This window comes from Cryptomeria japonica, chromosome 9 (genome assembly GCF_030272615.1).
Source record: "Cryptomeria japonica chromosome 9, Sugi_1.0, whole genome shotgun sequence".
Lineage (NCBI taxonomy): Eukaryota > Viridiplantae > Streptophyta > Pinopsida > Cupressales > Cupressaceae > Cryptomeria > Cryptomeria japonica.
In genome coordinates this window covers 648130761-648156469 of record NC_081413.1, presented here as the reverse complement: position 1 = coordinate 648156469, position 25709 = coordinate 648130761, and the positions used below count along the sequence as shown (strand labels likewise).

The 25709-nt window shown below is 38.7% G+C and overlaps 1 protein-coding gene across 2 annotated transcripts in view; it reads left to right on the top strand.

Annotated features, from left to right (window-relative positions):
* Positions 1 to 503: 503 nt before the first annotated feature.
* The window catches only part of LOC131066734 (probable isoaspartyl peptidase/L-asparaginase 3), a 38723-nt gene continuing 13517 nt past the window's right edge, over positions 504 to 25709 (top strand). The window contains exons 1-5 of one of the 2 annotated variants that reach the window (XM_058001567.2): positions 504 to 733; positions 895 to 1045; positions 4983 to 5047; positions 5166 to 5585; positions 5689 to 5747. In XM_058001567.2, coding sequence (XP_057857550.2) covers positions 635 to 733; positions 895 to 1045; positions 4983 to 5047; positions 5166 to 5585; positions 5689 to 5747 — 794 coding nt within the window. In that variant the 5' untranslated portion in view covers positions 504 to 634. Of the gene's footprint in view, positions 734 to 894; positions 1046 to 4976; positions 5048 to 5154; positions 5586 to 5688; positions 5748 to 25709 lie in introns of those variants that run through there. The other variant, XM_058001568.2, reaches the window with a different exon arrangement.

The window sequence follows — 25709 nt, the reverse complement described above, 5'->3', positions numbered from 1 at the left end:
TTTGTTGCACAAACAATATTATTTGCTAAATGACATACCAATTGATCTCATGTACTGCACAATTATATGTAGGAAATAAATCAAAATTTTACCTAATTGACCTTCCATAGGTCTTCAATGTATCCATTGTACACCAGAGTGCAATTGCTAGTAAATTACATTATGAGAATTCACTTCATTCCTTGAGAAGCTTCCAATAGATTGCTAATTTATCTTTTTATAGATTGTTTAATGATATGAATTTTTTTGCACAAATTGTTTAATCCTCGCAAGCAACTAAAGACATTCACAAATTACGTTTGAATCAAATTAATATTTAATTATTTAATTTTTTATTTATTTTTAAATACTAATTTTATTTTAAAAAATTCATTAAACCACAACTTAAAAGTTTTCACTTAAAGCTCATGTACACATCAGCCTACTAACTATTTTTAGTAATATTCCAATTAAGCCTATCCTTTTATAAATACAAACCGTCAAGCCTCCATAGAACCGCTTCCTGACGTATGCTCCGAAATAACTGGACCTACTAGAGCGAACCTATTATTCAACGAGGCCAGAAATATATACACTTCTGCATATATACATCGACCTAACAAAAGCACAAGGAGCACAGGCTGCTTCAGTGGCAATGCTAATGGCTACTTCAGTGCCTCGTGTCTGCCCAGTATTGTTTTCTTTGATTCTGCTATGCTCTGCAGCTTACGCAACCCATACTGTCTTTTCACAGGCAAGTTCCTAAAAACAGTCACTATGAATCGAACTCCCAAACCTCTAGTGGGAATACGTATCCGCTATTACTGACTTGGTATACTTTTCATTTTGTTTGATTCTTTGAATTAGCTGAGATGGATTTTCAAATTCTCCGATGGTTGTGTGAATAATTGGCAGGTTGAGAACAATTACCCGATTGTAGTTAGCACATGGCCCTTCAAGGAAGCAGTTAGGGCAGCCTGGAATGCGGTGCAGAATGGGCTATCTTCTGTAGATGCAGTCGTAGAGGGCTGCTCAGCTTGTGAAGATCTTGGTTGCGATGGCACGGGTAACCTTCTATTCTGAAAGTCTACACTAATTTTTTAAGCTGAAAAGGATTCTTTTGGCTTGATAAATATTGGGTGAGATTATAGGTGGCATGTAAGGGTGTGATAGAAGCTTGAACCATATTTTGAAGTTTTTTGAAGAGTACTCTTAAGTTCTTAGGCCACAACCTAGCCTGGGAACCATGGGCCGCCTTATTTGATGAGTGGATTTGACTATGTTTGAACTCTTCTTAGTGACCCCTTTGCAATTACACAGTAATTTTGTTGTATGAACGTTACGATAAATGTCATGATACAAATGGTACAGAAAATGGGGTGAGCTTGGGTTGATAGCATGGTTACGTACAACCCCCAATTTAGGTGCCTTCGTGGCATAGGGGTCAGCTTAGTTCTGTGCATTATAAATTTAACTCTTATCTTTAATGATCTGAATAGTTGGGTTAAGTTGAAAACTCATCAAGATCGTGGTTGCTATTTTCGGTCTATGGATTAGCCTCATGCATTAACTTCATGGAATTTGTCAGTAACAGTAGATTTTTGGATATGGAAGGATTTGATAAATTCAAGAGAACTTCTAGGATGGAATGGGACATCTCATGAGTCACCGAGACTAAATTGCAGGCCTTGAATCCACTTGGAAAGCCAATTTTGTCTCTTTTGCTGGTTCTTCAGGCAGGCAGCGAACTAGCCGTTCACTCCATTGAACATTTAATCAAGAGATCAGAACATAATTACATAAATACAAATCTGCGAACAGTAATCAAGCAGACTGGTAATCCAGCAAGTAATTAATATCCTTTTATATGTCTTTGATGAAGGGCATCGAATCAGGAAAAGGAAAATCAGAAAACAACATCTAATCTGCACTCAGCATTCTTAAAGAAATCTGCAATAACTTGTATTCTACAAATGTTTTGGTACGCAATGGAATAATAGATTTGATACTTAATTTCATATGTTTTGTATATGCAATAGTATGAAATGCTAATCCTTATTTATTAAATTATTTATTCCCCCAACAAGTAACCATGTGGAGGTGAGAAGGAAATACAAGGAGGGAGAGTAGATACGAGATCCCCTTCTAAGTAGGCCACCCCATGATGAGTGACTGATGTATCTGCCATATGTGGGCCAAGGAGGTATTGCATTCCGTCCTGGGCTTAGATAGGAGGATTCCTGGGCACCCTTTTGCGGTCTCCTCTCCAACCTCTACGATGGTTGGTTGTTGGAGAAGTCACAATCATAGGCAGGTGAATAAGGTGACACGAATCGGGAGGGCAGAGATGAGCTTCTCCACTAGGTAGGCCACCCTATGTTGGATGACTGATGTGTTTGCCACTTGTGGGCCAAGGGGGCGTTGTATCCACCCTTGGGCCTAGTGTGAGGGATGCTTTGGGCACCCTATCATGTTCCTTTCATTCAATCCCTATTATGGTTGGACTTTAAAAATGAGCTTAGATGTTACATGTTTTGTCTAATGGTAAAGATGATTATTAATATATAAATGTTTGATCCCTAACTCTTGTGGAAATAATCTGTTTTATGAATTATGTTTCCAATATTGTCTAACATGATCGCAGGACCTAAACCAAGATTTATCTTACTTAAAACATTTAATTGGTAAAGTTATAACTTAACTATATCACATTTCTTATTTTAATGGAACTTGTGATTTTAGGGCAAGAGTTTGGGCAATCCCAAAAGGGGACGTTTCACTATCTCTGGTTTAGCTTTGTTATTGCCTTTCAATACATGCTTAAGGCCTGACTAAATTAGAAACAGTGCTATGTTATTCATTGTTGGTTGAATAGTCTGCATTTGAATGTTTTTGCAGGGTTTCTGCAAGAGGATCCATTGATGGTGAACTCGTGTGAGGAATATCCTCCTAGTTCTCAGTTTATAGATCTTCTAAAGTGTTCCTATGGCTACCACAAGGTGCCTGCCTATGGAATTGAAACCTTTGCTTATAGAATGAAACTTTTTTGTTCCTCATCTTTTGCCTCAAACATTTTATTATTCAAAGGGAAAATGAATTTCTACAAGGAATTCTTAAATTCTAGTGGGAGACATCAGTTTATCTTTACCAGGCTTTACACCAATTGAAACAGTTATTGGGTTGGCTATTTTACATCCAGTCCTCACCAAATCCAAGATAGTTTTGGTTCCTTTTTGTTTAATAGGGTTTACCTAACACAGAGCATTTTTGCATTATCATACACTTGTTGGGGTTTGGACTTGGCTATTGCAAGAGTAAGCACTCCAACTTAGCACTATGCTGCAGCTTAGCACACATCAAATTTGAGATAGTTCTGTAATAAGATACACCTTAATTAATTATTTGATCTTTGTCATTGAACTCACCTGATATAACCACTGCACCTATCCAACGTGCTGTTGGATGTGATCCTTAAATGTGGTTAACAACTTCAAATTTGAATTTATAATAATCTTTTTTAATATTTGATATACATATGTTTCAAGATATGCGTAAAGCCAAATCAGGACCCCTGCTCCATACTTATCAGATTCTACCCTCATTCTTGAGTCCAAGTAGAGTTTTGAGGTTGTACAAGGCTTTTGATCTACTATGTGTGCTGGAGCCTATATAAGGCCAATGAGGGAAAAAGGTCCTTAGTTTTGAATCACAGAATTAAAGCTTAAGACTTTATCACATTTTCTTGTAGCAGCGAGTTTTGCTGGATAAAGGCCACTGTGATCCCTCCAAACTTGGATTTTTTTGAGATATCTTACAAGTAGAGCATTGTTTCGGTAACAGTTCCTTTTCTTTCATTCTATCAGTTGTGAGAAGCAGTTTTAAAATGGTTTTTTGAAGAATTGTCACTATCCATCATCAGTATGAAGCTTTGGAATGATTTTTTTTTTTGATTGGTAACATGGAAATTTTTTGCCTGGCCTAAACCAGGTGAGGCTGCAATTGGGGGATCCCATCCTTCACATGAACACATTGCATTAACATGAGTAGTCCAAACCCATGACTTCAGTAGCCTAGTAGGGGCAGAAAGCTCGCGAGCACACTAGCCCAGTGAGGGTTTGGAGCATGAAGTCATCAGCATGAATGCCAATAACTTCAACGTGAAGGTTCAAGCCTACGAGCATAATGGACCAATGGGAGCACAATGCGTGCGATCACAATAGCTCTGTGGGGGTTTGAACCTTGGTGGCTACAACAACAATGCCATGATTTAACCATTGCACTATGCCATGAAAATCTTCTTTTGGAACAGCAAAGACCATTTTTTGGTTGTGAAACTTCAAATATTAATTCATTTTATATCTAAAGCTTGTTTTTATCTTTGTCTTTGCTTTTTGCATTTGTATTTTGAAATAAATATATTTGAAAAACATGTGTACTGCTGCATCCTTGGCTCCTTTGCAATACCTTCAACTGCATCTGCTTCCAACTTTACCTCTATTTTTTAAATTATATTTCATATATTATCTAAACACAGATATTTGAAAATATTTGTACCGTCTAACCCTTAGTCCTAAATTTGGGATCCTTTCTGTATCTGTGCTTTGCATACTTGGTCTCAGATATATTATGTAGTGGCAATAGCCAATTTGCTAGTGGAATTCTTTGATTGAAGAGCAGTATTTTCAAACACTTGCAATGAAGTACTCCTTTCTCAGAGGTCACGTTGGCATAATTGAATGTTTAGGTGGAAAATGGTGGCGGAGACCATCTTCCATGTATTATCAGATATATTTTCTCTCAGAATTATCCTTGTTACAATAATATTATTAATGTATATTTAACAATTACGATTTGTACATGTCGTTCAAATTTATTTTTCCTTCACGCTTTGTATAGCAAATGATTTGTATCCAGATTTCTCAGTTGACTTGTATGCAACATGTTGTCACTTCTAGAATGTTTACTTTGTTGAAGGTTGGTTTTCTTGTTTGTTGTGGCTACAGTTGGTCCTGGTGGTAGCCCAGATGAAAATGGAGAAACTACCCTTGATGCCATGGTCATGAATGGGGTAAAACTTCTGATCAAATTCCTGTCAGTTTTTAAAATTTAATATTATGCAAAATTTAGCATTTTATTTTTGACAGGAATACTGAAATTGGAGTTTATCATTCCAAGGGTTGTGTCAGGTGACAATGGAGGTTGGGGCTGTAGCTAGCATGCAGTTTGTCAAAGGGGCAATTAGGGCAGCAAAACTAGTTAGTGAATACACCCAGCATACTCTGCTTGTTGGCAATCGAGCTTCCACTTTTGCTCTCTCCATGGGGCTTCCAGGACCAACAAATTTGAGTTCACCAGAATCATTGGAAAAGTGGGCAAAATGGAAGCAAAATAACTGTGAACCAAATTTTCGGAAGAATGTAATTCCTGTCAATGGATGTGGACCTTACCGGCCCGTAATAGGAGTATCTGATCTGCAGAAAAATTATTATGCATGTGATAACAAAGAAACCATTGATAGAGGCAGCATCTTGGCCAATGCCAATACGGGTTCAGAGCACATTAGCCGTCATAACCATGATACTATTTCTATGGCAGTAATTGATAAAGTGAGCAACTTTAACCAACCTCTGCTGCATTTCATTAGCTGTCAGTACATATTGTGTGAATATTTTGAAGCAAGAATTTCTGAATTGCTTGCCATTTATATAGTTGGGCCACATTGCTGTTGGAACTTCTACAAACGGGGCCACTTTCAAGATCCCTGGAAGGTAACATATACTTTCTTTTGCATCACTAATATTTTGATTCTATCAATTCAAATTATGGAAGGGAACATGAACAATATTTGTTAGAGATATTCTGCAACAGTTTAGCTATTCTAGTCTTATGTACCCACATCTGGAACTCATAAAAAATGAAAAAAAATCAAGCTGAAATCCAAGTAAAAAGGTCCTTTAAAACTGAAATGTGAAATGTTTTGATGAATATATTTGGAATAATAAGAATGGCGCTGGAAAATTTCAAAATAACTTATAGAAAGCCTTTAAAAGCAAAATGTACTATAGTTGACATGGTTTTTTCCATACACCAGACAAAGAAATAAACTTTTGCTTAGGAGGTTCATCTGAGGTCTTATTTACTCAATGAGTATGAATGCTGCACTTAATTGTCTTCACAGGCTACCTGTACTTCATTGTTCACCAAATAGTTTGGTCAATATCAGCAGCATCATTCAAATTTCACACTGTTGCTTAGAAGTGCATCGTTACTGGTTGCTGTCTGTCTTTTTACTTGAATTGCTAGCTTTATTGGCTGTCATTCTCCCCAACATCTAGGTCTGCTTCCGTATTTTAACCAGGTACAGTAATTGTAACTGCAAAAGCAGTTGTAGCAATAAAAGTGTCAACATTTGTAATGCAGTTGGTTGTTTGGTTTATTTCTTTGCTTTTGCAATTTTAGCGACTCATGTTTATCCCTTCTCTATGGTATGTATAATGTTTCCTATTCCTTTGCAAATTTAGTGACTGTTTTATGTTTTAAAAGGCCAGACAAGCTGGGTAAGTGCATCAAGCATTTTCAACATCTTGTATGTCTTTAGATTGGGTAATAATATTTTTGCTCTCAACTCCAGCCTCTCTGAATGTGTATTTGATTCCTGTATGTTTTTTCAGCGCTGGATAGTTTATTGTTTTGTTTTGTTTTGGGCAATATTGTTTATGTCAACTTCTTTAAATGATTAGCGCAGATGTATGGGTACATCAGTAGCTTTCTTACCATTTGGTCTTGCTACTTTCTAGTAGCCATGTACAAAGCTGTAATTATTGTAGTTTCCCGTAAACCAACAATGGAAGATTCAATAATTATTAATTCTTTAACCACATCAATAGTATTTCTTTAACCACATCAATACACTTTCTTAAGAACCATATATAACAAAGTTTTCTCTTTGTCATCTTTTGTAGCAATAAGATTGAGATCCTTATCCATAAATACTTTAGCTACTTCCACCTGGCTAAACCTTAGAGTGGAACACAAGGCTATATTGCCATTTCATGTTACAATATTGTCATAAACTTGAATAGCAGCCGAAGAGGACAGAGTTGAATTTTTCCAATCAGTTATAATGCTGAGAGCAACTCAGAATTACAAAAGATCTAGAACAAATACCTTTTTAAAGCAAGGTAAAAACACTAAAACTCCAGAACAATGCCTTTTTAGAGCTAGAAGAGTAATTTGATTTGGAAGACAAGATATATGTAAAATTTTAAATTGTATAATCAAATAATCCATCCATATTCATCAGAATAATTTGGCATTTATTAGTAAAGATTGGGCCCTTACATAACACATTTTCTGCTTCAGGTGTAGCTTGAGCAGCTCCTTCTATCTGCTTCTCTCTCTCCTGTAATGTGTTCAGAAGTAAGTCTGCTACTGCATCGTGGATGAGGCAGAAAGATACTTATGTGGCCAGTACATATCATTTCATGTACTCGACAAATAGCCCCAGATCAGAATGCTGACCCTTACTAGATTATTGTGGCTGGTATATACAAGAACCCTTAGCACATGTGGAGGATATTTTTTCTTTTGGGATGCCTATTAGAGAAAATGTTATCATTCAAGATTGTAATCTTCAGTGCTAACCTGACTCACTAATGTACGTCTCTTGATTCGAAAAAATCTTCAGATTGGGAATACATAATTTCAAATTTGGATACCAGTAGCCATACTTTGAAACGTTTGGTAATCAATGAACATGAACTTTCCTCCACCAACAATGCATAAATCTTATTGAGTATTTTATTGCACAAACATTTCCTGTGTGAGGGTACCAATTTATAGCATATCATGTCATGACTTTAGCTTCTATCATATATATAATGTTCTTGCCACCCTATCTTTATAGTTGTCAAAAAGATGCTCAAGTGGGTTCAAGTATTGTCAGAAGCGACATTGTTTTGAAGAGTTGGAGGTGTTTATTTACGAATTATTATTTAGCAGAAAGAGAATTGTGATTATGCTCTGCTGTGTATTACTTCAATGAAATGTAACAGACATGCTGCTTTTGTTACTGTTGAATTGCCTTTATGGTGCATGGTTTTTGTTTGACAAGGTTAAATGTGTTCATAAATTATTGCAGTGTGGGCCTCCTTACCATAGTGCAATATTCCTTAGATGTGAAGCTAACAAACTCTCTACACCTCCATCAGATTACTAAACCATGTAAAGTATACTCCAGTATGTTACACAAGCCACATCAGCATGAGGAGGCATGCCTGCTTAGTTTTTGAGTCTCGATCCCTTTGACAAAAGGTGCCCCATTTTTCCATTAGACCACAGCCCCTAGTAAACCACAGCCCTGCAGACTCTTTATGGTACATGGCTGAGTGTTTTGTTATGTGTGATTTTAGGCTATGGTCCTTGTAGCTTGAATTATTATCTATGTACTCTGAGAATGCGTCTTGGTACATGGCTGAGTGTTTTGTTATGTGTGATTTTAGGCTATGGTCCTTGTAGTTTGAATTATTATCAGTGTTCCACGGAAACACGTTTCCCCCTCCCAGGCCCAAGTCCCCTCGTCCCCAAAACCCATCCCCAAAACTTTTTCCCTTGTACCCTCGTCCCCGAAGCTCGTCTCCGCGTCCCCCCGTCTCCCCGTCCCCAACGGCCGTGGAACATTGATTATTATCAATGTACCCTGAGAATGTGTCTCGTATGTATTTTGACCTGGAACGTGTATTGGACATTTTGAGGATAGATTAGAAACATAAAAAGCATTTAAAAAAACCACAAAATTTGAGAAAAAAGGGTAAGAGGGGCACCACAAGGACCCCCACACCTCTTAACCTAAAATAATCACAGTAACAATAAAAACAAAATAAACCATTTTTCCATTTTGTATATTGTGAAAAAGGAGACAAAGATAACAGTTGTGAGAAGAGAAGAGAACAGCGAACAGCAGTGAGGAGATAAGAGATGTGAGATTTTGCCAATATCTAGAGGCAATGGAAAGCACAAATAAGAAAGAACAAAATGGATGATAGGAATAAACTGTATTCTATCAAGATGCAAAATATGATCAACTGGATCATTACAAGATGTTCAATGATTGCCTGTACAAACAATGTAGATGAACCTGCTTATTAAGCAAGGCTATATGGAAATGTGAGCACACAAACATGACATGTGGCTCAATAAGAAACAAGGGTAGGTAGGAAATAGGTGTGGGTAGGTAGGAGAAACAATAAAATATTCCACATGAGATGGAATGTAACAAGAAGATAAGATCAACACCATAAAAGGTGGAAATTTTCCTACACACACTATCCCAATGTTGCAACACCCAAGTGTCTCATACCCAAACTACTATGAAATGCATGTACCTAAGTAAACTTAAGTAAAGTGTAATAATATACAAGATGAATAATTATTTACACCAACAAAGAGCATCAAAACAACGTCATTTCAAGTAAGTTGACTATTCATTGTTTTTGTACGTATTCTTTTGCAATTTTATTTTGTTTTATGTTTGCACTTGCAACCATGATGTGCCATGAACAGCTGTGATGTCCCCTTCTAGTTGACATCTGTCAGTTGAGTAGATTAGCCTATCACTGACCCTCGTAGGCTGATGAGGTTGGTTAGAGGGTCCTTCGGAGTTTGATTCTTCATCTTCAGAGTAAGCACTCTAAGATTGTCTTTTGTTTGGGGTCTCCAGGACTCCAGTTGAGATACTTTCTATTTTTAGCAGTCCTGCTATTATAGCCAGTGGGTTGGGCAGGGGTAGAGTATGGTTTGGCAGTCTCCAGTTTTGACGGCATGCAATTCTGATGGATACTTAGAGAGATATTAATATTTAATTACTTAAATTAAATATTAAATGGCGAACTTTAATGTTTTAATGTCTTAAAAGTCACTTTAAGTTATAACTTGAGGGTCTATTTCTCATCAGATGGGGCCAATTTTTATATTAAATTGAAAGTGATTTATTTTTGATACTTCAATAGTAAAAAATAAATAATAAAAGTTAAGAATTTCATTTAATGCCAAAATCGTACCTTTCTTGAAAATCGTGCCAAACCCTAAGAGGAGAAGATAAAAGAAGATTTTAGGTCTTCTTTTCATTATGCTAAGTCTTGATATTTTGTTTGGAGCTCTGAGAGGAGTTTTGGCCAAGGGTTTCAGCAGAAGATTCTTCTGCAGTGATCAGAGGTATCGGTACAAGAAAACGTGGGATTCTAGTACAACAACATCAGAGGCTGTGAAATATCAGTTGATCTTGCTCTTACAGTTGGTTTCATTCAGGGACCAAGTTTGTGCTTATTAGTCAGAGAGGCACCGTTATTTATCAGTATTTTGTTGCTGCAGCAAACAGGGAAACAAAGATACCCAAAGGAGATATTTTTTGATGGCTGTTCGGCTGCTTGGGGAGTAGCGCCAATCACCTAAGGGGCTGCGATTTGCATGTTGGAGGGATCCAAAAAATAAAATAAAATAAGGAGAAGGTGCGCCTAGCCTGGAGTCATCCATTGAGCTACCATGCAAGCTGTTTGGGTCAGTCTGGAGTGAGTTATAGCATGCTGTCATAATGGACTGTGTATGACCAGAAAGGAAGAAATAAGTGTTTCCAAAAATTCTTGGTATTTTTCAGTTCCTATCTTTTATTGTTTGTTTATGTATTGAGGGTAAATAAAGGTTGAATACATGTAATAAGGGTTTGATCAGTTTATTACTGAATTAGAATTGATTTCTAGCGTTTCCCTATAGTTGTTTTTTTGAGCTTGTAATGGTTAAAGTATACTTGCTGTTCAAAAATTTGCATAGAACAAACTTAAATGCAATAGGTTCAACTAAACTTCAGTTGTCAGAGTTGAGGGCCTTTTGAGGTTCTTACAGTGGTATTAGAGCTAAATCTTGCCATCCTAAGGGTTTAGCAATTACATGCAGTCACAGGAAACGGATTCATACAGGTATTACACACGCAGCAGAGCCCTTTTTTAAGGAGAGCAGAGTTTTAACAGACAGTCAGATACCATGGGTGAAAGGCATACAGGCAGCCCACCTAGAGGCCACAGAATTGAGGATGAAGAGACTAGAGAATTTTTTAGGACTATGGCTACGGGGCAGCAACAAGTTGCTCAGGCTTTACAGGCACTCACCACCATGATGGAGTGTATGAATCCTCCAAACCAAAACAATCAGGAACTAGAGGACAATAGGAGTGTAGCCAATATTCCTAGACCTCATAGGGCAGTTACACGCACCGTTGACAGGCCTTCAAGGCTAAATTTCTTGGCAGAAGAACCCGAGGATGTTGCTAGAGCTGAGGCAGAGCCTGTCTTTGTTAATAATGTTATGACAGTACATGATGAGTGGAGTCTTCTTCCCCTTGATGTTAGGCAGAATCTGAATTTTGACCAGTTCATGAGGCAAAAACGGGAGGTAGAGAGAAACAGGCAAGAGAGGAGGCCACTTTTCCAACATAGAGATCTTGAGTTTGCCACAAGCAAGCTCACTCTACCTTATTATGATGGCAGCGGTGCAGTTACAGCTAGGTCTTGGATCCATAAATTGGATACATACTTCACACTGAGACCCATGATTGAAAGGGATGCAATTAAGTTTGCAACCTTACACTTGGACGGTACTGCACATGAGTGGTGGCATAACGGACTCATCACTCTCCAACATGATGAGATTACCACCTACCAGGAGTTCGCTGATTTGTTAGTAGAGAGGTTTGATAAGAAAGATCCTGAGTCTTACTTTCGGGAGTTAGCACAGCTGAAACAAACAGGGAACTTGGAGGCGTATGTTTCAGAGTTTTTGAAATTGTCATGCATGGTGAATAACATGTCAAATCAGCGTTTAGTAGTCTTGTTTATAGAGGGACTCATGGAGCCTTTGAGAGGTTGGGTAAAGGCATTTGATCCCCCAACACTTCTACTTGCCATTAAAAAGGCACGGAGTATGGATGTGACAACCACTCAGAATAAATTTGGGTCAAAAGGATCAACATCTTTCAAAGATAATAGGAATTTCAGCAAAGGGAAAGAAAAATCAGACTTTAGAAATGATTACAAACCAAAGCCAACAGCCCCTCCCTTAGATGGTGAGACACTTAATGATTTAAGGCAGAAGAAACTCTGTTTTTTTGCAAAGGTCCATATGATGCCAACCATGACTGCCCTTTGAGGCCTAAGGGCAGGGCAAACAGAGTAATGTGGGCATATTATGAAGATTCAGAATCTGATCATGAAGGTCAGCCTGCTGGTTATGAGGATTTAGAGGCTGAAAATGACACACAGGGTCCTCCGAGACTTGACAAAATGGATGCAAAAGGTGATGAACACCTTAAGGAGGCACTTCTCATGAGTATTCAGCAGGAAGGGTCATTCAGAATGAGAGGAGTACTTGCTGGTCAGAAAGTTATTACACTGCTGGATACCGGAGCCACACATAACTTTATTGATGCCAGGTTAGTGGAGAAGAGAGGAATCCAAACAAAGGAGTTCGAGGGCATCTGTGTGAGGGTGGCAGATGGTTACACTTTAAAGTGTAATAGGATGATTACACAACTCCCATTATGTGTAAACAATTATGAGTTCAAGACTGATTTCTATGTGGTTCAGATGGGAGATACAGATTTGGTCCTTGGTATGAAGTGGTTGCATGAGCTAGGCAAGTTTACACTTGACTTGCAGGAGATGGAGATGTCTTTCACTGTTGATGGGAGGACACATGTGCTGAAAGCTATTAAGGACAACAACTTCAGGATGATTACACTCAGGCGGATGGAGAGGCTTGTACGCCATGATCAGACTGAGTGGGCAGCAGAGTGTATGATCATGCCCATACAGCAGGATGCTCAGAAAGTTGAATACCATCCTGACATTCAGATACTGAGAACCAAACATAACAAGGTTTTCAGTGACATACCATCAGGGAGGCCACCAGATAGGGGTTTTGAGCACATCATTGAGCTAGAGGAGGATGCGAAGCCAATGATGATTACTCCATATAGACATCCGAAGCGCTTGAAAGATGAAATAGAGAAAACCATACAGGAGCTTCTGGCTATGGGACATATTCGGCCTAGTAAGTCCCCCTTTGCTTCTTCAGTTGTTTTGTTGAAGAAGGATGGCACATTGCGGATGTGTATTGATTACAGGGTCCTTAATAAGCGGACGATCAAAAATAGATATCCCATTCCGCGTATTGATGAGCTCATAGATGAGTTACATGGTGCCTGTTATTTTTCAAAGATTGATTTGAGACCATGCTATCACCAGATTAGTGTTCGCGAGCAGGATATCGAGAAGACTGCTTTTCGTTGTCATTATGGACATTTTTAGTTTGTGGTTATGCCATTTGGGCTAACCAATGCACCTGCTAATTTCCAGTCCACAATGAACAAAGTCTTTTGACATCAGTTGAGGAAATCAGTATTGGTGTTCTTTGATGATATACTGATTTACAGTTGCACTTGGGAGGAGCACCTCAGTCACTTAGATACAGTTTTGAGCATTCTGGATAGGGAGTCCTTGTATGCCAAGGAATCCAAATGTAACCTTGGAATGACTGAGTTATTGTACTTAGGCCATATTATCAGTGCAGAGGGAGTGCAGATGGATGCAGAGAAGATCTGTGCTACTGTAGATTGGCCTACTCCTATGAACCTTACTCAGTTGCGTGGTTTTTTGGGCCTATGTGGTTTCTATCGCCGTTTTGTTAACGGTTATTCACGCCATGCAACACCTTTGACAAACTTGATGAAGAAGGTTGCCTTCTTATGGACTCCTGAGGCCCAGGAGTCTTTTGATAGGTTCAAGGAGCTCACGACTTCATGTCCAGTACTTGCTACACCTGACTTCTCTAAGTCATTTGAGTTACAATGTGATGCCTCTGGTGAGGGCATTGGTGCGGTGCTTATGCAGGACAAGCACCCTATTGCATACGAGAGCAGGAAACTCCGTGGACCTGAGAGGAGTTACAACATTTATGATAAGGAAATGTTGGCTATAATGCATGCACTGGCCAAGTTTAGACAATACTTAGTGGGAAGCAAGTTTTGCATTAAGACTAATTGTTGACGTGTTTTTTATGACCACGTCTAACACAGAATAAAGTTGCCTAACGGTCACTTCACTCTCTCTTGATCAAAGTACGATTGCATGCTAAGATTGCAAGAAGTTCAAACAATCGACTCCAAGGTTCCTTCAATGCGTGGACGTGACTCAGTTGGCTGATGTGATTGTTGATAATCCAAGGGGCCTTACGTGTGCATCCTTCTTTCACTTCTTTGCTGTGACTGGAACTCCATCATCGGATATGGCAATTCTGCGATGCTATTGCTTTGAATAGACTAAAATGAACTGAAAGTAAAAGGGAAAGGGTTCAAAAGGATCTAAATCTATTCCTAAGGGCCATGATATCAACGATTAATGCTTTGGTGGACAAATTCCAAACAAACCAAGCTCTGCTTCGCCAAGATCAACTACAACTCTGCAAGAACCGGTGCAATCTTCTGGGGATGCTAGGGGATTTTCAAATCGAGAAAGTACATTTGAATACCCAAAACGGTGCTATCCAAACGACTATCCACAATCGAACTCAGCACAATTTTAGGGGGCTCAGACTAACTTTACACTGCAACTTACAATCAGCAAGACGCAAAAAGTATGAACCATGGAAATTCATCAGACACCATTACAATCTCCATTGAAATCAAAGCACTTCGCTATTTCTAATCTAAGTGAGGAAGGTGAAACCATGCAAGCTTTGAAAAAATAATTTAAGTGGACACCATCAGAGAACAATGTTTCACTATTATTTTCTCAAAAACTTATCGCAATAATTTCATACAAAACTCCCCCCTTTACAATTGAGGGGGGTCACCCCTTATATAGGCTTCAAGCCTTGGCTACATGCAAAACCCTAATTAGGGTTTGCCCAAAAGATTCTCCACACATGATGCAACAAGGTGGGAATCTCCAATTAATAACCCATCATGCCCATATACAATTAATTCAAAAGTACCCAAAATAGCATCCATTGTGCATTAAATGCACCACCTCCTTCAAATTCGTCCAACATGCGTTGAATATTCATCCATGCAAAAATCACCCCACTATGTCATAAATGATCCATCATTTCCACATGCGGCGACTGCATGCAAAAGGAATCTGCCATAAATTCAACATGCAATGACCGGGTCGCCATTTGGTCAAATATTTTGATAATGAATGCGCCACTCTACTGCCACGTGTTCAATAGATCCTCGCCATGCAAGTGGACTCCGCCGTTGTATATCCGCTCCTGCACATCTGGAATTGTTGGAGAGGGAAAATTCGATTCAGGAAGAATTTTCTTGAAGTCTCTTCAACCTTCCTTGCTCAGAGAAGGTTTTTTATCAATTTTGCACATTTCCTATTTTTTAGGAAAATTTTCAAATTAGGGTTCCACGGTCCAGGAGAGAAAATTCTCCTACGAATCCAAATCTGTAGAAATTTTGAAATTCGGATGTGATTTGATGCCCGAGAATGGATTTTTCAATTTTTTTCCTGGGGGGAAATTTCTTGTTCAGTTCATCCCCAATTCCTTCCTTGCCTTAGAAATTTTATGTTCAATTCATCCTTGGGTGTATTTCTTCCTTGCTTGGAATTTTGTCCCGAAGGAAGGAATTTCCAATACTTAGCCAAATTTTCATCTTTCCTGGAATTTTGTCCTGAAGGAAGGAATTTCCAACACTTGGCCAAATTTTCACATTTCCAAGAATTCCGTCGTGAAGGAAGGAATTTCCAACACTTAGCCAAATTTTCACCTTTCCAAGAATTCCATCGTGAAGGAAGGAATTTCCAACACTTAGCCAAATTTTCACCTTTTTCAGGAACTCTGTCATGAAGGAAGGAATTTCCAACACTTAGTTAATTTCCACCTTTCCAAGAATTCCATCGTGAAGGAAGGAATTTCCAACACTTAGCCAAATTTTCACCTTTTTCAGGAACTCTGTCATGAAGGAAGGAATTTTCAACACTTAGTTAATTTTTCACCTTTCCTGGAATTATGTCCTGCAGGAAGGAATTCATTACTTTATGAATTGTCCATGTCTCCTTTTCAACATCCCTTCTTTTTAGGGATCCTCCTAAAATTTAGGAGTCAAGTTCATTGGATGGAGAATTCTGCCACGATTCCGAATCTATAAAAATTTCCATATTTGGCTGGGGTTTGATGTCTAAAAATAGTATAACTGAAAATTCGCCCAAGGGGAATTCTACTTTTTATTCCTCCTTGACTCCTTGGATTCCGTGCTTTAGGCAAAATTTCAAATTCTTTGCTTGGGTGAAAATTTTACCACGCCAAGGATTCATGAATTTTCTTTCTGTGAATGGCTTCTTGGATTCAGCGCCCCAGGCCATGCCTGGGCGCATTTTGGCCATGTCCATGGAATGATGGATTTTTGCACTTGTGAATGACTTCTTGGATTCAGCGCCCCAGCCCATGCCTGGGCGCATTTTGGCTCTGTCCATGGAGAGGTGGATTATTGCACTTGTGAATGGCATCTTCAATTTAGCGCCCCAGCCCAGTCTTGGGCGCATTTTGGCTCTGTCCATGGAGAGGTGGATTATTGCACTTATGAATGGCATCTTCAATTCAGCGCCCCAGCCCAGTCTTGGGCGCATTTTCACCACGTTCATGGATTCATGGATTTTTCCATCATTTCAGGCTCTTCGTCAAGATATATATATGAAATATAACATTCGAGTATAAGAATCTTATACTTTAAGTTATATTTCATATATATTGTCAAGATGTTCGAGAGTGGTTTCAGGTCCATAGGAATCATAATGCAAATTCTGGATTTTGGAAGATCTTCCAAATTTCCAGACTTAGTCAAATTTCAGGCCATTTTTGGATCAGGATGACATTGGTGGATTGATGTGAATTTCTGGACTTGGATGATCATGCTTGCTTTCCTCTTCTGGAATAGGAGATCCAAACTTAGCCAAATTTTGACCACTGTCTGTGCTGAGATGCTACTTTGGGATTTTGAAGGTGGATTTTCCAGACTTAGAGCAATTTTGTGCCTTCCACTTCAGGGATGATTCTCATACTTAGCCATTTTAGACCCCTGCTTGTCTGCTTTCAACTTTCCACATTTAGAAGTGATTGTGCATGTTGATTCTTCGCTGTCTCCTAGCCTGATCTTGCCACAAATAGACTTTCCCGAAATAGAAACTTTCCAAAATGTCAGAGTTAGAGCCTAAAACAGGACGCAGAAATGACTTACTATAGATAGAAACTTACTAAAAATAGTAAGTTTGATTTTTTGGCAAAATGGCGACATTCCGGGACTCGGAAAAATCCCTAAAAAATAGGGACTTTCTAAAAATAGAAAGTTGCTCCGTTTGGGCTCAAATTTTATTGGGAGGTCCCTTGAAAGGTCTTGATTCTAGTCGTATGTTCAGTTTTCCCAAAACCTTAACAGAAACCCCTAAAATATAGGATAAAAGGCATAAACCCAAAAACGAGACAAAACAAGCCCTAGGCTTAGCCGAAGTTGCTCAAACGAAAGGCATACTTGACCAATATGACCCCCAAACACTTGCAAAGCAGAGAGATTGACGAGACTGCTGCGAAAAGACCACAAAAATGCAAGCCAAAAAAAAAGGGAGGGCCTAAAAAGAAGGGGGTCCCCATTTGCAATGGGGCGATGTGTGAAAACGTCACAACACTAACCACAATAGTTTGAGACATTTCCTTGGGCAGCGTGACTTAAATGACAGGCAACAAAAGTGGGTTAGCAAACGTCAGGCTTATAACTTTGATATTTCCTATATGAAAGGCACACAAAATGTAGTTGCAGATGCCTTATCACGTCGTCCCCACTTGAGTTCTATGGTCCAGATAGCGGAGGATTGGCAACATATTATATTAGCAGAGTATGCCAAAGATAGCTGGGCTGCAGGTTTGATAGATGGATCAGTAGTGGACAGCAGGTATACAGTTGTAAATGACTTGATCATTTACAAGGGCAGAGTGTACTTGATCCCAGGATCAAAGTTGAGGAGCAGGGTACTGCGGTTCTTTCATGATGAACTGATGGCAGGACATCCCGGGTTTTTCAAAATCTACAGACAGGTTCGTGAGCGCTTCACTTGGAAAGGGCTCAAGGCGGATGGTTCTACAGTATGTTAGAGAGTGCCCTGTTTGTCAGCAGAATAAACAGGAGCATACATACCCTGCTGGTTTACTTCAGCCACTTCCAATCCCTGACAGGAAGTGGGAATGTTTGTCTATGGATTTCATCACAGGGTCACCGAGAGCACAGGGACGTGATTGCATATTTGTGGTTGTGGATCGTTTGATGAAGTATGCCCACTTCTATCCGATCACCACCACTTATTCAGCTATTCAGGTAGCAGAGTTGTTTTTCAGAGAGGTATTCAGATTACATGGCTTGCCTCGGACTATTGTCAGTGATAGAGACACTTGGTTTTTGAGCCACTTTTGGCAGGAGCTCTTCAGACTCTGTGGGACCGAGCTTACACCGAGCACCAGTTACCACCCTCGGACTGATGGACAGACTGAGATAGTTAACAAATGGGTGGAGGGATACCTCAGGAACTATATTTCAGGGCAGCAAAAGGCGTGGGTGAAGTGGATTTACCTTTGTGAGTATTGTTACAATACCACGCACCACATGTCTATTCAGATGACACCATTTACAGCACTGTATGGGTATGAGCCTCCTAGTTTCATTGACTTATTGCTAAGTGACAGTAGAGTGCCTAGTGTGGGAGACATGATACAGGAGAGCCAGGACATTGTGAAGACTCTTAAGGAAAATATAGCTGAGGCACAGAATCAACAAAAGCAATATGTTGATCAGAAGAGGACATAGAGGTCATTTGAGGTAGGAGACATGGTGTATTTGATGTTGCAGCCTTATCGGCAGTCTACTCTCAGGAGGAGTGGAGCAAAGAAGCTCAAGCCACGATATTATGGCCCTTTCAGAGTGACCAGGCGCATAGGTGAGGTGGCTTATGAGTTGGATTTACCGGCAGATAGTAGAGTACACAATGTGTTTCACGTGTCACGTCTCAAAGAGGCGTTGGGACATTGTATTGTACCTTCCACGGTTTTACCACCCCTGGATGATGAGGGGAAGTTGATACTCGTACCTGAGGCTATCATTGAATTCAGGGAGAGGAATTTCAGGAGACGTACTATCACAGAGTACTTGGTGAAATGGAAGGATTTGCCGGTAGAGGATGCTACATGGGAGAGCGAGGAGATTTTACAGCATCCGGAGTTGAGATTGCTTGAGGACAAGCAATTTCAAGAGGGGCGGATTGTGATGTCCCCTTCTAGTTGACATCTGTCAGTTGAGTAGATTAGCCTATCACTGACTCTCGTAGGTTGATGAGGTTGGTTAGAGGGTCCTTCGGAGTTTGATTCTTTATCTTCAGAGTAAGCACTCCAAGATTGGCTTTTGTTTGGGGTCTCCAGGACTCCGGTTGAGATACTTTCTATTTTTAGCAGTCCTGCTATTTATAGTCAGTGGGTTGGGCGGGGGCAGAGTATGGTTTGGTAGTCTCTAGTTCTAACGACAGGCAATTCTGATGGATACTTAGAGAGATTAATATTTAATTACTTTAATTAATATTAAATGGCGAACTTTAATGTTTTAATGTTTTAAAAGTCACTTTAAGTTATAACTTAAGTGAGGGTCTATTTCTCATTAGATGGGGCCAATTTTTATATTAAATTGAAAGTGATTTATTTTTGATACTTCAATAGTAAAAAATAAATAATAAAAGTTAAGAATTTCATTTAATGCCAAAATCGTACCTTTCTTGAAAATTGCGCCAAACCCTAAGAGGAGAAGATAAAAGAAGATTTTAGGTCTTCTTTTCATTATGCTAAGTTTTGATATTTTGTTTGGAGCTTTGAGAGGAGTTTAGGCCAAGGGTTTCAGCAGAAGATTCTTTTGCAGTGATCAGAGGTATCGGTATAGAAAAACGTGGGATTCTTGTACAACAGCATCAGAGGCTGTGAAATATCAGTTGATCTTGCTCTTACAGTTGGTTTCATTCAGGGACCAAGTTTGTGCTTATTAGTCAGAGAGGCACTGTTATTTATCAGTATTTTGTTGCTGCAGCAAACAGGGAAATAGAGATACCCAAAGGAGATATTTTTTGATGGCTGTACGGCTGCCTGGGGAGTAGCACCGATCACCTAAGGGGCTGCGATTTGCATGTTGGAGGGATCCAAAAAAATAAATAAAATAAGGAGAAGGTGCGCCTAGCCTGGAGTCATCCATTGAGCTACCATGCAAGCTGTTTGGGTCAGTCTAGAGTGAGTTATAGCATGCTATCATAATGGAATATGTATGACCAACAAGGAAGAAATAAGGGTTTCCAGAAATTCTTGGTATTATTTAGTTCGTATCTTTTATTGTCTGTTTATGTATTGAGGGTAAATAAAGGTTGAATAAATGTAATAAGGGTTTGATCAGTTTATTACTGAATTAGAATTGATTTCTAGCGTTTCCCTATAGTTGCTTTTTTGAGCTTGTAATGGTTAAAGTATACTTGCTGTTCAAAAATTTGCATAGAACAAACTTAAACGCAACAGGTTCAACTAAACTTCAGTTGTCAGAGTTGAGGGCCTTTTGAGGTTCTTACAACAACAATGAGGGTGAAGGGCCATGGTGGTACTATTAGGGGTTTTTCTGAGATTGTGAGTGTTGCAGGGATTATGAGTACAAATAACCCATTTGAATGCCCTTCTAAAATCCTTAGAACTTATTTAAAGGATCCATTGAATCCAAAACAACCATGTTTACAATTTGCAACAATGATATGCAGACAAGAAAAAAATTCAGGGGGAAGTAGAGTATGGCTATGCCATTTGTGCAACAAAGATCATAGGGGCAAGTACACAAGGGTTTACTCTCATCTTTTGTGCATAGTCAGAAAAGGTTGTAGAAAAGTAACCTTAGTTGAGAAGGCTGAGGTGATGAGGTTGTAGATGAGGGGTGAGGCAAAAAATAAGGGAATGCCATTAGAGACTATGCAACGTAGTATGCTATTGTCTATCCAAATTATAGATATTAAGAGTCAAAGGGGAGAGGGCTCTACTTAGGGAAAGAGAAAAGCTACTGTTGTTGCAAGGATAATTAATATTCAATCATGAGAAATGGTTGAGTTTTTTATTGTCAATTTTTTTGATGCCCATGCCATACCTTATTATGTGGCATTTTCTTTTTATTCCTAACAAATTTTAAAAAATGCAATTGATGTTGGTCTCTCATTTGCTTTCTATGAAGAACATAAAGCTATGCACCATTCTCCTTGATAGAGTATTATAAGGTGTGCGTAGTGATGGAGGAAATGCAACAAACATGGATAAGGAATAGATACTCTATTATCATAGATGGGTGGACCAATATTAGATACCGACCACTCATCAATGTCATTGTCACATGTTCAACTAACTCTTATTTTTTTTAAGTTATTGATTGTTTAGGAAAGAGGAAGGATGCAAACTTCCAAATAACATTTTGAAGGAAGCCATAGAAGAGTTTGGGCCTTCTAATTTTGTACACGTGACAATTGATTCAGTCTTTGCATGTAAGTTTGTGAAGTCCCTGTTGTGATGTATTCACACATCGCCTCATTGCAAATGGGGACCCCCACTTTTTGCTTTCTAGGTTGTCTTAGGGTCTTTTCTATTAATCTTTGCATTGAAGGGATAGAGTTTCTCAAGTAGCTAGAGGGTCATCATGTCAGGTTGGTCTCCTGAGTGGAGTAAAGTAAGTCATCAAGCATGTTGCAAGAATGATTTATGGGTGAAAGACTTGAGGATTGAACAAATTGAGCAAAGCCAGGTGAAAGGACTAATTCAAGAATCTTTTACCTTGCTCCCTCACTGGAGCGGAATTTGCTTAAATGCATTGACCCGTACCTTGCTCAGGTCCTAGAGTGAGATTTTGTTTTAAGTCCCGTCCTTCTGAAGGTCATAGAGCGAATTTTGCTTCAAGTCTTGTCCTTGGAGAGGACATGGAGCGAACTTGTTTCTTGTCCTTGCCAAGGTCTTGAGCGAATTTTTGCCAAGTATGTACCACAGAGACCTTAGAGGGAATTTGAAGATGCGTACCTTTGAAGGACTTTAGGGCGAATTTTGTCCAATTGGTGTACCTTGGAGAAGTCTTAGAGTGAGTTTTGTCTAGAATCATGTGCGTACCTTCCAAAGGATAGAGAGCGAATTGCATTTTAGGTCTTGTCCTTGCCAAGGGTCATAGAGCGAATTTCATTTTAGGTCCTGTCCTTGCTAAGGATAGAGAGCGAATTTCATTTTAGGTCTTGTCCTTGCCAAGGTCAAAGAGTGAAATTCTTTGGAAAGGTCCTAAGGCGAAGTTAAATTGATGTCCTTGGAGAGGACTTAGAGTGAAATTTTTATCAAGATCCTGTCCTTCCAAAGGACAAAGATCGAAAATCTTTACTTAGGTCCTGTCCTCCCAAAGGACATGGAGTGAAATTTTATTTAGGTCCTGTCCTCCCAAAGGACATGGAGCAAAATTTTACTTAGACCATGTTGGGGTAGGACATAGAGCGAACTTTTTGCCTTGACCTTGTCCTTCCTAAGGACAGAGAGTGAAATTGATGCAGAGCACCATAGTTCCAAACACATTCACTCAAGAACCCTTCAAGGTTCTTTCCAAACTATTCATTTAAGGCATAAAAACAACTTCTCCATCAATATCAATCTACCATCATACTTTCATGCATGCTACAGGAGTTCATTAATGCTGTCTCAAACATATCCAATCATTTATACCTTTGCAAACCATTAAACTTCATTGTTCATTGAAAGAATCCAATTCACTATCATCAAAGTGATTGTCATTCACATGACAGTTTTCTATACCTGCACACAGACATTAATAACTTTCAAACCCGAGCATATTTGGAAGATCGCTTCGGTGAGGCTGTAGAAAACTAGGTTTCTAAAGCCATATCAAAAATTGAGAACAATCCAACGGTTCATTTTGGAGTTATGCCCCCTGTACTGAGACCTATTTTTACTGTCATAGAAAAAACAAGAAATGTGCATGCCCAGCCCGCCTAGGGCATCAAATATCTCCCAAAATACAAATCCATTTGATATGAAATAAAATCCATCTGAAAGCCCCTTTAATCTACTCTCAGAATAACTAAGATTTAGATTTTTACCATGGTTATAATTTGAGATATGAACAAACCCTCGTACACACCTCCATTATTTATGGTTTTCAATCTGTTTTCACCAAAACTTACATAACTTTCTCAAAACTGAATGAAATCGACCCAAACCAAAAGAGAAGTAAATCTTAATCACACATATTTCCAATGAATCCATTTAGAGGTCATAAATATTTAATATGCGTCTGTACCATACGCTGCAACATGACTATTTTCAGGAAATCTGGAAGTTGCAATCCATAAAACATCCATAACTTCTTTGTTTCTCAATGAAATCACTCCAAACCAAAACAAGAAGGAAGATAATTCAAAATACTATCTAACCATGATAATTATACATAGTTTCCAGGCTGTACAGGTCTGTACAAGGCCTGGAAACAACAAAGTAACAATGGAAACTATCAAAATGGCAAGCTTATGAATACACAAATTGTTCAAAATTGTTATCCTCCTTCTCCTTCCCCTTGATTCGACCAAATACAATATTTTATAGCATCTTGGTCAGTTTGGACCTTATAACTACCTCCAAGACCTTTCAACTTCCCATTTACAACTTTTCCAAATGTTGCATTTTGACAACTTTCAACAAATTTTACATTTTTTGTCAAAATGGACTCAAACTTTGTTTAAACACTTTTGACACCTTACAATGGACCTTAAATGACCTTTAATAACTTGTATACCCTTCCATGGGTCTTTTGACTCATTTTGACCATCTTGACCTATAAGGCCTATATAGACAACTAGGACATAATCAAGACTTGCTTACATTTTTAGGCTTCCAAGCCTTACATATCATTCCAAATGGATTCAAATACATTATAAATGACCTTCAAATATCAATTATATTTCAAATGATGACTTTGACTATATATTTTCCTTACACCATGGGTGCTCCTGCACCAGAAATTCTCATTTAGACCCTGTCCTTGGAAAGGACATGGAGCGAATTTTTTCATGAAAGGACATGGAGCGAACTTCAAAGTCATGTCCTTTCAAAGGGCTAGAGCGAATTTATCAAAAGACAAGATGAAGAAAGTTTGTGTTGAGTCGGCCAGCATGAGGAAGACAATTTATTATTTTGTCAAAGTAAGTTGGCCTTATACCCCAAAAGATACACCTTTACCCTAAATCGCATATATAAGAGAAGTCAAAAGGATCATTTTAGCATCAATTCAAAACATAATTCCTCTCTAAAATCGAATTTCCAGCCAATTACTCTAATTGAACAGCGAACTTCAGTAGAACATCAGCAAATTCCATCAGCATAAGATCAAATTTCATCATTGGAGATGCAGGTCTAATCTTTTGGAGCAGGCGAGATTTCATCATTTGAGCACCAAAGAGAGGCGAATTTGCTCAGCCAGCAAGTTTATCAACCAATGAATTCACCTTAAGACAGCCCAAATTTGCCCCAGGGCACTCAACTTATCTTCCACACAATGAATTTAATGATTTTTATCAATTCTCTTTGATCAGATTTGAAGAAAATCGCATAAAATCAGAATTAGAGATTATGTCAAATTAAGAGATTATATAAGCTATACATCTTATATGTTTGATGCTCAATTGTTTGTTTTGCAGGAGGTAAGAGATCAAAGGATCAGTTTGGAAGAAGATTGGAGTGGGGATCTTAAGGAGAAGTCATACAATCACTCCAAGGCAAGCAAGCAATGATAGAAGGAGGACTCAGCTACATCAATAATTCCCATCACCACTACTTTGAGTGAGCTAGATAATGTTGAGTATCAAGAGATATCTCTTGATATCCTTTCATGATGACGAATCCAATCAAGTCTACGAAGTGCAAGATAAAAGTGGCATCCCAGATGGCGTCCCAGTCACCATTCCTCCAGTCAATGAAGTCCACATCAGTATGTCTAGATGCAATGCACCTAGTTTATACATGGATGCACAAACTACGATGTACCTACCCTCGATATCTATTGGTCCACAGTCGTTGAATGTAATTCTCTCATTGGCTAAGGAAAGTTTGTTGTAACAAACCCTAATTAGAGTTTCATTGTAAACTCTTGGCCATTGATGGAGATTCAATCCTGGCCGTTCATTGTAAATGAGCTCTCTATATAAAGCTCAAACTCTTCATTTGTAAAGGTTAATAGTGAGTAGTTAATAGTAGCAGAGAAATAGAATAGAAGATAGAATAGAAGTTAGAGTAGAGTAGGAGGAGAAGGTAGAAATTGTTGCCTAAGTTGTAAATGAACTCCATTTTCATTGAAGTTATGGTGAAGTGTATGGTTTCTTTATAACGTGCATGGTTTCTTGTTGGATCTTCATGTTAGATGATAAATAATTAGATTGAATGGAAGAATTTGTTGAATGCATTTGTGTGGAATCCGCCCAGTCCATACCACTAGCCTCTTACTGATTGTAAGTGTGCCTTGTGTGGTCAATTGGAATGATATGAGCTTAACTCCGAATCGTTGTTCATCCATTGCTTATGCATTAACTTGAATGGTT